The sequence below is a fragment of the Carcharhinus amblyrhynchos genome, chromosome 10 (assembly GCF_965287045.1).
Source record: "Carcharhinus amblyrhynchos chromosome 10, sCarAmb.v2.hapA, whole genome shotgun sequence".
NCBI classification, from domain to species: Eukaryota; Metazoa; Chordata; class Chondrichthyes; order Carcharhiniformes; family Carcharhinidae; genus Carcharhinus; species Carcharhinus amblyrhynchos.
This window is the reverse complement of record NC_137333.1, coordinates 74201986-74214531: the sequence shown is the minus strand read 5'-3', so window position 1 is coordinate 74214531 and position 12546 is coordinate 74201986. Positions and strand designations below refer to the sequence as shown.

General features: G+C 38.2%; 1 protein-coding gene across 3 annotated transcripts in view; it reads right to left on the bottom strand.

The window, feature by feature from the left end:
• The window catches only part of nup58 (nucleoporin 58), a 53679-nt gene that overhangs the window by 17146 nt on the left and 23987 nt on the right, over positions 1–12546 (bottom strand). For all 3 annotated transcript variants that reach the window (XM_080197356.1, XM_080197357.1, XM_080197358.1), the window contains exons 8-13: positions 12355–12420; positions 12084–12258; positions 10991–11070; positions 6364–6482; positions 2405–2487; positions 237–435 (exon numbers count right to left, since the gene is read on the bottom strand). In XM_080197356.1, the coding sequence (XP_080053482.1) occupies positions 237–435; positions 2405–2487; positions 6364–6482; positions 10991–11070; positions 12084–12258; positions 12355–12420 (722 nt within the window). The remainder of the gene's footprint in view (positions 1–236; positions 436–2404; positions 2488–6363; positions 6483–10990; positions 11071–12083; positions 12259–12354; positions 12421–12546) is intronic.

Sequence of the window (12546 nt, the reverse complement as noted above, 5' to 3'; positions counted from 1 at the left end):
ATAATCTAGTAGTTTTATATGCAGGTATCAATATTTAATTTTATCTCAATCATTTTATTTAAATACAAAAAAGGTACAAAGTCTTAGTTGCTTTCTAATACAGCAGTAAGACCATGGAGATGTATCCAGGAAGACAAGAAAGAAAGAGCAATATAGTTGTTCACTATAGGGTATTACCCATTGCAACCAGATATTTGTCTCAACACTATTCATCTATAACTTGAAGACATTCAGACCTGTAGCAGGCTGTTGCTGCTGTGATAATGTTGCAGCCATGGCAACTGCCGCTGCATTTGGTATGCTGAAGGGAGTTGGCCCAGTTGTGACACGTGGAGCGTTTTGCCATTTCTTAGTTTCAGCACGCCTTGCTTCAAAGACATCAGTAGCATCTCCAAGGAATGTTTTCCGATAGCCAAGATACTGTTCTCTTAGAATCTGAAGAAAAATAAGTTTCACCACTGCATAACTCCAAACAATATTACAAGTAAAACAAGAGGCTTACTTTGTTGTTGAAGATAATAGAATGAAAGCAATAGATTACTTATTGATGAGCTAACAAATAAAGGATATTACAATACTTGGTCACTCTTAAATACATCTATCCATCATTGAAAACAACTACATTATGATATCAATCACAAGTCTCTAATAGTATTTCACTACAAAATAACGAACTGGGAATTTGTTGCACAAAAAAAAACCGATCAACCACATTGCATCATATCATGACCAGTTGATCTTCCACGGCATTGAACACAGCTAGAAAAGACCAGGTGCAATGTGCAGGTCAAGATGAGTTATTTGGAGAGGAAAACTGGAGTAAAAGGAATGAGTGTAGTACAGAAATGAGAGGAGAGAATGAGAAACAAAGGGAGGGTGGGGGAGCAAATAGAAGATGCAAAGCAGCAATGAGAGGGTAAAAGAGTAGGTGAGAGAGGGGAAGCAGCAAGTGAGGGACTCAGTAGGGACAAGTCTGTAGATGTATTACAGCAGAGGTGGTTAGGGAAGTCCCCAAAATGGGATAAGTGCATTTAGAAAAGTGAGCATTGGAGTACCTCCGAGGGTGGAAATGGGGCAATTTTACATCAGACAAAAACTGCATGGTCTCCAATTATAATTAAAACCAAGGAACGTGATCTCATAACTTTTAAGCACCGTCTTCTCCTCTCCCTTTCACTCCATTCCTCCTTTGCTCCTTCCCAACCACATTCTCCAAACCAGTTTCTCCCTCCACAATGCTGCTTGACCTGTATAAGCACTTGGTCTTGACGAATCATGTATAATACCATAGAAGACTAATTAATCAGGACTGTGAATGATGGTGCTGTGGGTTTGTTATGCGCAGATTCAGTTTCTCCCTTCCCAAATGAAATATAACCAAATGTAGAAAATCACAAAATGATACAGCACAGAAAGTGGCCATTTGGCCCATTATACCTAAGCTGGCTCTTTGAAAGAGTTATCCAATGAGTCTCACTTCCCTGTTCTTTCCATCATTCTGCAAGTTTTCAAGTATTTGTCAAATTTCCTTTTGAAAGTTATTAATTTGCTTCCAATGGATTCCTAATCCCAACAACTTAGTGCAGATAAGCTTTTCCCCTCATGTTGCCTTTGTTTCTTTTATCATTTACCTCAAATTGGTTACTGATCTTTATGGAAACCGTTTCTCCTCATTTGTTCGGGTACTTATGCATTAAGGTGGATCCTCAAAAGTTCTCATGGCTGCTTTTTAGCAGTGTAATTAACTATAATTTTAGGGGCATTAGTCCTTCAAAGAGGCCTTGCATAGTTCAGTGCCAAGGAGGCTCAATTGTACAAGAACTGGCTTTTTCAAAACCCAAGAGATTCCTGCTTTTAATGGGACTGCAATCATTTTGATAATGAAACATCCAATTTATAAAAAACTGAAAGCCATGAAACACTAAAGTATTCCTTGCACAGCAGCTGATACCCAAGGAACAAGGCAAAAATTTTCTGTAGAGCCACTCAATAACAACGATATGAATATGGCTTACAAACTGAGGCCCATTCCACATCATGGCTGTTATTACGGTGGCATTACAGCACCACCTTCAGGCACTGGTTTCTGGTGACACAAAGTAGTTGCTATAAGGTTTTTTTACAATGTATTTTTAAATGGCATATGGTGACATAACCATTGATTTTAATACATTAAATCAAATCTCAGCAATATTTTCTTCAGAGGCAACATAATTGCCTGTGATAGATTTTTCACATATATTAGCTGTATTCATGAATACATGCTAAAAACAGAAGTTAGCACACTATTCCTTTCTGTCCTACTAAATATTATCAGTAGCTACTACATAATGCTAGTCCTCAAAAGTATGAGCTGTTTTAGGATTTTTGAGACTATAAGCAAATATTCAAATTCAAGCCCTACCTTTGCACTTTCATGTATTGACTGGAGTTGAGCAGCCAGGGCAACAAATGTCTGGTATACTTTCTGCATTGCAAGAGACAAGTCTGTAGGAATGACAAAAATGGTTAAACAGCAAAAATCAATAAAATCTTCTGTTCATCTAATGCTCATTACCATATGTCCTCCTATCCTCTGCAAAGGTGTGAATTTCTTGCTGAGGCATGGTTCACGGGAACACTCCAATGATTCATTGGTCATTATTCACATCCAATCATTGTTAGCTATTTTATCATGAAGGGAATGGTAGCCAAACAACTCTATTTTAATCAACATAATCCATACATTTCACAAGAATGACACCAACTAAATATTACACTGATTTATTTTTCTATTCAAGGACAAAGTAATTTACAAATAATTGGTCGCTACCTACTGAGGGTTTCTCTCATCTCAAATCTTCACCAGTATATATTGTTTAATATTTGCTAAAATAGCTCCTTTTTGAAGTTGGGCGAAACCATAGGATTCTCCTGTTTAGGGTGTTAGTTTCCCATCTACTGACACAGCGAAGTTTTATTTCCCCCTCAGTCCTGACAGAAATTGACACAAGGCACTGTGTTAGGAAAATGGAAGCTTTACTCTTGTAAACACACTCCTACCTCTGACCTGAAATGGCCTGATATTGATAAATGAAAACAGGAGTAAACGTATACAAACCTTAGCACTGATTTCCTTCAAATTCAACAAATAGCTTTTATCTCAAATTATAAAATTCGTCTCTGACAAAACCAATGTGCAGGTCTCCATTTGAACAACTGGTCTAAATAAATTCTTTATCTGGAAAATACATTCTACAAGCTGCTATCCAAGAAAATTTCCAGGACTTAATCAGGGAGTCAAATAATTAAAGAAGTTTGCTGCTCAGAAGGAAGCCACTTGGGCCATCATGTCCATGTCAGCCAGAAGAGAACTATCCAGTCTATTCTCATTTCCAGCTCAGTCTTTCATCCCACTAGCCCATGGGTTAAAAAGTTTTCAACTTCCCTTTAATCCTTCTACCAATTACTTTCATTCTATACTGTTGCAACTGGCTTCTTTAAGGGAAACAGATCTATTGAAGCTTTTCATAACTTAATTATATTTTCCCTTTTGTTTTTGGTCTCCTTACTTGAAAAAGGGTATACTGGCATTGGAGAGAGTACAGACGAGAGTCACTAGGTTGATTCTGGAGTTGAGAGTTGACTTATGAGGAAAGACTGGGATTATATTCATTAGAATTTAGAAGAATGAGGGAGAATTTTATAGAAACAGATACGTTTATGAAGGGAATAGATAAGATAGAAGCAGGGAGGTTGTTTCCACTGGTGGGTGATATCAGAACTAGGAGGCATAGCCTTAAAATAAGAGGGGAGCAGATTTAGGATGGCGATGAAGAGAAACTTCTTTGCCCAAAGGGTTGTGAATCTGTCAAATTCTCTGTCCAGTGAGCAGTTGAGGCCACCTTGTTGAGAAAATGCTGGAAAATCTCAGGAGGTCTGGCAACATCTGTAAGGAGAGATAAGAGCTGATGTTTTGAGTCAAAGCTTTTAGCTTTGGCAAAGGGTCATCTGGATTCGAAACGTCAACTCTTTTCTCTCCTTACTGTTGCTGCCAGACCTGCTGAGATTTTCCAGCATTTTCTCTTTTGGTTTCAGATTCCACCATCTGCAGTAATTTGCTTTTATCCAGAGGCTACCTTGTTGTTTGCTTTTAAAAGCAAAAAGTAGATAAGATTGTTGAACAGTAAAGGAATTCAGGATTATGGATAGTGGGCAGGTAAGCAGAACCGAGTCCAAGAAAAGATCAGCTATGGTCTTATTGAATGGTGGAACAGGCTCAAGGGGCCAAATGGCCAACTTCTACTTCTTGCCTTCTCAACCTAAGATCTCCTCACAACAATCTCCAGTCTTGAAAACATTCTTGTAAACCCCCTGTAACACAGTGATCAGAACTCCACACAGTTTCAAATTATAGTCTAACTAGTGCTTTACAGAGTTCCAGGGTAACATGCCTGTTTTTTATATTGTATGTCGTGGTTAAAAATATCCTGCATGCCTTCTTAACCTTTTTGAATTTTTTTTCCAACATGACAATTAAATTACCCCTCAACCTTCTAAATTCAACAAAATGCAAGCCAATCCTCATAATTTAAGCTGTGGTATCATTCTGGTGAATCTCCATGGTACCACTTCCAAGGCTGTTATAACTATCCTGATACATGATATCTAAAATTGAATGCAATATGTCAGTTCAATGTAATCAAAGCTCTTCACACAGGAGTCATCACTTTGTCACCTTTGAATTTCAACCCCGTTGAGATAAAGGCCAACATTCAATTAGCCTTTTAGATTGTCAGCCTTTAATGATGTGCACATAAATACTAAACCTCTCCACTCACAGTCCCTCGTCTCTCAGCATTAAGAAAATATTTCACCCCATCTTTTCAAGATCTAAAATGGATAACAACATTTCCCATAGCTTTGCACACTCATCGAGTCTGACCATGTCCCTTCCTGCTCCCATCCACACAACTTACTGCGTCTCTCAACCTAGTGCTATCTGAAAACTAGAATGTAAATCTCTGTATATTCATTCAAAACATGTATAAATGGGGAAATTCTGAGACACACGTATGGACTTGTACAAACTGCCAATCAGAGCTGAATAGGTTCATCCTGCTGCAAGATGATTTGTGGTCCTATAATGAGCATCAAATACTACTGACAAGCTGTCCTTAAATATACAAATGCTAAACAATTATTTTTCTTCTGCTCCCCAACACCAACTCATTGAGAAAGAGCATTTGATTAAAAATTCAAAGAGGCAAAGATATTTTGGAGAAGAATGGGAGCAATTCTGAGGCTTAAGATTTTAAATTATAATAGATTGACAATTGAAAATGTTTTCATGAGAAAAAACATTGAGAGGCTGCCAAATTTAATTGAATGATAAAAGTGATGGACATGATCAATACAATGATGTTTTAAAACTGTGATTGCAAGGTAAAAAACATAAATACAAAATTGTTATGAAAGGTTAAAGCTTTTTCTTCCAACGGTGGCTGTGTATACTTGGACACTAATTACATGGATATGTTAAATGATGATTAACACGGTTCTAATGAAGGATCAGAAACCTGTAATGTTAACTCGATCATCTTCTCTCCACAGGTGAGACCTGATCACTGGAGTGCTTCCAGCATTTCATTTCTTATTTTAGATTTCCAGTTTCAATGTATCTGACATTTTATTCAGGATTCAACAAAATCTGGAGCAAGTTTGTTGTGTGGTTTTTGAAGTTTTATCTGAAAAGTCTCCCTCTGGAAATTGCAATATCATAGAGGAAATACAAATTGCACTTATCAGGGGGGTGAGGGTGGAATGAGGAAAGGGGTTCAATGCTCTGAATTTACTTTTTGCATATGACTTTTTGCTCTTTCTTAATCACAATTCCAGGTTACTTAATGTGTGTTTCAACTTAACCCTTGATAAGGGAAAACAGTATCTAACTCCATTATTGCAAACAAACCTGCAGTAAACATATGAACCTGCACTGCTTCCTCAAAGAGTCAGGGACCCAGGTTCGATTCCTGGCTTGGGTCACTGTCAATGCATAGTCTGCATGGGTTTCCTCCAGGTGGTCTGGTTCCTCCCACAGTATGAAAGATATGCTGATCAGGTGCACTGGCCATGCTAAATTCTCCCTCAATGTACCCAAACAGCCCTGGAGTGTGGCGACTAGGGGATTTTCACAGTAACTTCATTGCAGTATTAATGTAAGCCTATTCAAGACACTAGTAAATAAACTAAATTAAAACTAAACCTATCCATTGCAGAATTCAGATACTGTATTGTAAAATGGTAGAACATATTGCTTTGTGAACATTCATCACTATGCTACCCTTTACTGCAAAGCATTTGAACTTTTTTAATAATCCAAACCTTGGGGAGTCATATGAGAACTGTTAGCCTGAGTAGCGAGGTGATTTTCCAGTTCCTCTATTTGTTGTCGGTACTGCTGTAACTGAACCTCAAACTGTTCAACCAGTTGTCTGAAATAGCTGTCAAAATATAATTCAGAATTAGGTGAGGCTCGATGAGATTCACTATAGCACGATCATATTCACATACATGACTATGTATGAAAGGCTACTTGGCAAATGGAAAACCTTGGCAAGATACTAACTGCATCCATAATGTTATTTAAGAGAAACAGGTAATTTCTAAAGAGTGGAAAGATGGGCTGTGGTTGAAGAAACAAGGTGAAGGAACAAAATTACAGGAAACAATTGACAGTGCTTACTCAAAGATTTCAAAAGTTTATTCTGAATCTTTTCGGAGTCTGTGAATAATCCTGGTAAGACCAGATGTCGTGTCCATTGATAGTTTCCATAAGGACACCAAGGTCTGATTTTAATACTGCAAATGTTTTGAAGGAGTTAAAATCTTGCTCCAAGAGTCAACCAGTAATTTTCCACCAAATTACCATATTTAAGTCCACAGTTCGCTAGTCCCGTATCTTAACTACTGTGCTATGATACCTGAAGAAAATTGTGTCCCAGTTTGTGCATGACGTCAAAGTCTTTATGGAGGCTGTTGAAGAGGTGACCAAAAATGCTGCCGAAATGGGCGAAAAATTCAAATGAGACAGTGCAGAGGATGATGATGAGTTGCTGGCACCATATTCTGAAAAATTAGCTGATGACAGTCTCACTGAATTGGAACAGCAAAAAGTGGCAGAGGAAGAAGATGTACCCACAGCTGAAGAGATTCATCCTCAAAGCTTAACAGCATCCATGTTGATGAGGCATTTCAACATCTGAAAGTTGCCATGTCCTGTTTAAGGAACATCACCCCAACATTGAATGCAGTGCATCAGTGAATGGGGACATATACAGAGAAATTTACAAGGAACACAGGAAAACATTAGTCCAAACCTCCTTGGGCACTTAAAGAAAGCAGAGAAGAATCCAGAAAAATCTGAAGCCAAGAAGATTCCAGCCAATGACCCTTCAAAGTCTTCAACCAAAGTCCAGACCCACCCATGAGCCCAAGAATGACAACAAATCACTAAGGTTTTAAAAGCTTGTCTGTGCTTTTTAGATAATTTGCAGTTAATGTACAGCAGAGGTACTGTATACACCTACACATTTGTTTTTATATCAATATGTTACTGTTGATATATTACTTATCTATAATTGACTGAGTACAAAATATTATGGGTTATTTTGTTGGAATTAGGGTATGAGCCTTGGTATAGGAACAATACTCCATTTATAACAAGGGAAAAATCAGTTCTAACTTAATATTTTGCCTCGAGATGCATTTTCCAGTGGGGTTGCAAGTTCAAGGACTGCCAATACTTAATTCAAAGCAATTCAGTTCACTAGACTGAGTCCTGGGAAGGGTCTGTCTCATGAGGAAAGATTAAGCAGATTGGGCTGATATACGAGGAAAGGTTAAACAGGCTGTACCGATATTCACTAGAGCTCAAGAGAACGAGAGGTGACCTTATTGAAACATGTAGATTTAGAGGGAGTTAAATAGGATAGATGCTGAGAAGATGCTTCCCCCTTGTGGAGGAATCTAGAACAAGAGGATACATTTTCAAAGTAAAGGTATTTCATTTAGAACGGAAACGAAGAGGAATTTCTTCTCTTAGATGGTTGCTAGTTTTTCAAATTCTGTTCCAAAGTGACGGAGGCTGTGTTACTGAATATATTCAAAGCGAAGTTAAACAGATTTTTATCCCCAAAATGGACTCAGTACAGGGGCTGACAGAAAAGTAGAATCAAGGCCACAAACATGTCAGTTATGTTATTGAATTGGGGAGCAGACCAAAAGGGGTGAATGGCATATTCATTCTCCTATTTCTTTCAAGTTCAACTAGCAATTCTTCACTAAGTTACAAATTTAAACCGCACTTGCTATGTTATTAGCGCTGCTAAAAGAGGAAATAAATAGTTGGATACCAACCACAAACTTGAGCATTTTTAAAAAATCTCTTCAGCACCAGTGTATATTCAGAATATTTTAATTACTACTTTATGCCTTAGTTGGTGCTAATAAATAATGTAGAGGCCTGAATGAAAAGGTCAAATTATATTTAGCTAGACTAGGCCAGAATTTAGCAAATAAATTTGAAGGCTCCCTTATTCTTAAAACCTGGGATCAAAATTAGCCCATTACTTAACCAATATTGCATTGTATCAAACTGTATTTAAGTGAAACATTTATCAAAATGAGATTTTAAACAAAATAGAATGTAGAGGGCACAATCATTTTGTAAAAGTTAACAAAAGTTAGAACATGATTCATTATCTACAATGAAAATAGATTTAAATTGAAGACCCAATAGAAACATTTGGTTTTAACTATTGCTTGGGATCCCTGATCAGTATATTGGTAAAAATTGCAGTTTTTCCCCAGTAGAATCTGCTCCGAGAAATGCAGTTGACATAAAACATAACCCAAAGGATTCATTTCAAATCTGTCATTTTAGAGTACAACACGTTTCATCATGGAAATATTTGGAAAGATGCAGTTTAATCTGGGATAGTCAGCAGTTTCGTGAGGGGTAAGTCCTGCCTCACAACTTTGATTGACTTCTTTGAGGAGGTAACTAAGTGTGTAAACAAAGGTAGAGCCGTTGATGTCGTATACATGGATTTTAGTAAGGTGTTTGATAAGGTTCCCCATGGTAGAAAGTAAGGGGGTGTGGGATAGAAGGAAATTTGGCCAATTGGATAAGTAACTGGCTCTCCCAGAGAGACGGTGGTGGCGGCGGAGGGGAAATTTTCAGACTGGAGGCCAGTTACCAGCAGTGTACCACACATCAGTGCTGGGTCCTCTGCTATTTGTGACTTTTATCAACGACTTTGAAGAGGAGGCTGAAGGGTGGGTTAGTAAATTTGCTGATGACTCCAAGATTGGTGAAGTAGTGGATGAGGTGGAGGGCTCTTGTAGACTGCAAACAGATAGGTTGTAGACCTGGGCAGAAAAGCGACAGATGGAGTTTAACCCTAATAAGTGCGAAGTGATTCATTTAACTTGAATGCGGATTACAGGGTCAACGGCAGGGTTCTGACGAATGTGGAGGAGCAGAGAGATCTTGGGGTTCATATCCACAGATCTCTTAAGATTGCCACTCAAGTAGATAGAGCCGTGAAGAAGGCTGATAGTGTGTTAGTGTTTATTAACAGGGGGTTTGAGTTTAAGAGCCATGGGATTATGCTGCAACTATACTGGATCTTGGTGAGACCACATTTTGAACGTTGTGTGCAGTTCTGGTCACTTCACTATAAGAAGGGTGTGGAAGGATTGGAGAGTGTGCAGAGGAGATTTACCAGAATGCTGCCTGATTTGGAGGGTAGGTCTTATGAGGAAAGATCGAGGGAGCTGGGGCTTTTCTCTTTAGAGCGAAGGAGGATGAGAGGCGACTTAATAGAAGTTTATAAAATGATGAGGGGAATAGATAGTCTCTGCACGTCCACTCTTTCCTCGGGTGGATGCAGCTGTTACTAGAGGGCATAAATTTAAGGTTCATAGTGGGAGATATAGGAGGGATGTCCACATTCTTTACTCAGAGTGGCTGGGGTGTGGAACGCACTGCCTGCTGTGATAGTGGAGTCAGACACTTTAGGAACTTTCAAGCGGTTATTGGAAAGGCACATAGAGCACATTAGATTGATAGGGAGTGGGATAGCTTGATCTTGGGTTTCGACATGGCTTGGCACAACATTGAGGGCTGAAGGCCTGTACTGTGCTGTACTGTTCTACGTTTCTATCAGTATTTCATATTCAAACTGAATGCAAGTCCCCAAGACCATTTAGAAATGAAGCCTCGCTCAAGTAGTAACTAATTATGTAATTTTAAAAGCAAAACAGAAACTTAGAATGGATCTGAAATGGACAGGACCAGACAACCACTTAAGGACGCACTGAGCAATTTTTCTCCCTTCTCAATCTGATTTGTGTGCATGCTATGATACCTGTGATTTGGCATATTGAATGCAGATCAAAGAAGCCTGAAAAAAAACCCAGGTCTGGAATTCAAAGGTCAGCAGAAAAAGGTGCTGTACTTTTTCTCTGGAGAAAGGTCTTTGGAATCCTCTTCCCCAACATGTTTCTGGTCCAGTCCTGCAAGTCTTCACAATGAAGTCTAGGAGATATTACATGCAAATGACCACAGGGTAGAAAATTTACAGGGGATCAGGCAGCCATCTCCATGGAAGTCAAAAAACCCTCCCTTTGCTCCAGAGCCACACACAATCAGATAGAAAGCCTAGGGTGTGATTTCTTACCATGGTATTTTCCTAATGTACAATGTCTCACTCCTCATCAGCTGAAGTGACATACGCAGCTTATTGCTTATGTCACTTCACTTTGCACTGACAGTGAAACTGGATTATGCAACAAATGAAAGCGCAGAGTGTGGCCAATTGGTCAATTTATCTGCAAAGCAGGAACATTACTACCGATGTAGCATTAAGCAAGCTTTACCACAAACATCATTTCAGTTGAAAATTGTTCAACCATATCCTAGTTGATAAGAAATTCACGAACTTACTCTGCTGGTGCTGTATTTTCATGCTGAAGTCCTGGTGGTATTTTCTGTGTTCTTAGTGCTATTTCAGCATTTTTAAGCTCCTAAAAGTAAATTCAAAAGATTGACAAACTTAAAGTTGCTTTCTTCTGGCCTTCGGTTCTCAATCTATGCTGACTTCAGAAGTTTTTCCATTTTGCTATTAGGTACTTCTGGAAATGTGGCTTGAGAATTTTCTGTTTGGTGGCTTTGTGAGAAAGCACTTACACCCACCCAAAGAATATGCTGCTCATGCTGGCAAATTTCTGAGAGTCAGGATAATTTCGCACTTCTTGGTGGATCCAAGTAGACTTTCCACCTGCATACATCAACTTAAGTGTTTTTCACCAGATCAGGATAAAGCATCTGACATCTGCATTTTCCCACATAAAGTGGTCATAGGAAATATCACTCAACTGTTCCTCTGCGGGGAGTCATTTAAATTTTCAAAAGGACGCCAGTTTTTGTGGCAATATTGGATAACTGTTGGAGACAGGTATTCTTACACCCCATATTGCTATAACTATTAATATAACATAGTATACCATTCCATCATGATTACGTTATCTGGATAAGGAATGAAATCACAAGATTACTATGGGACAGAATGAGTTGGAAGCTTTGTGAAACAGGTGCCTATTTAATATTTCACCCATCTTAAAGTCAAAATAAATAACTGTAACTCAAGAGAAAAACCTTCCCTATGGCATTTCTAAGTATTGTCAAGAGAGACCAATGGTCACCCTCTGTGCTGGACCTTTCAAAAATACAATTGATGTTATTGGAGAATAATAAAAAGGTACTTCTCAATGTCAACATGCTAGAATTATTTTCACAATTATTTTAATGGAAGCATTTATCCAGTTAAAATCATGCTTCCATTAAAATAGAGAAAAAATGTATACAGCTCAAGTCATTTGCAAAATATTACTGACTGGAATCAGTATTTGAAGTTGTAAATGCATCAGCTTTCACCTCTTTGGCAGCTTAAATTATAGTCATATTTAAATGATACTTTCTTTCTTCAAACTGATCTATTACATTCCTACATGAAAAAATTCCAGCAATTCTTATCTACCTGTGCAGATTCAATCTTCAGTTTGTCAATGGCAAGTGAATCTCTCTGAAGTCCACTGGCAACTACTGTTAACAATTGTTTCAATGCCTTAATATCCTCCTGTACTTTCAGCATAGCTTTAAATGACATTCGACTAATTTCTTCTTGGACCTGCTTTTGTTCTTTTACAAACTTCCTGCAGATGTGTAAACAGAATACACAACATTAAATGCTGATACATTATAAAAGGGCAAATTAATGATTGCTTGGATGTCAAATCTGGCACACTCACTGGAATTGCTCCACATCTTGACAGATAACAGGTGGCAGATTTTCATCCTTCAGGGCCTTGCTATCACTGTGAAACAAAAGGACTAAAATGTTAACATCTTCGCAAAAAAAACTCCACATGTCCCATGTTTATGTCAACATTTGGACACTGTAAATATATTAAAAGTAGAATCACATCGTCAGCCTACACCTC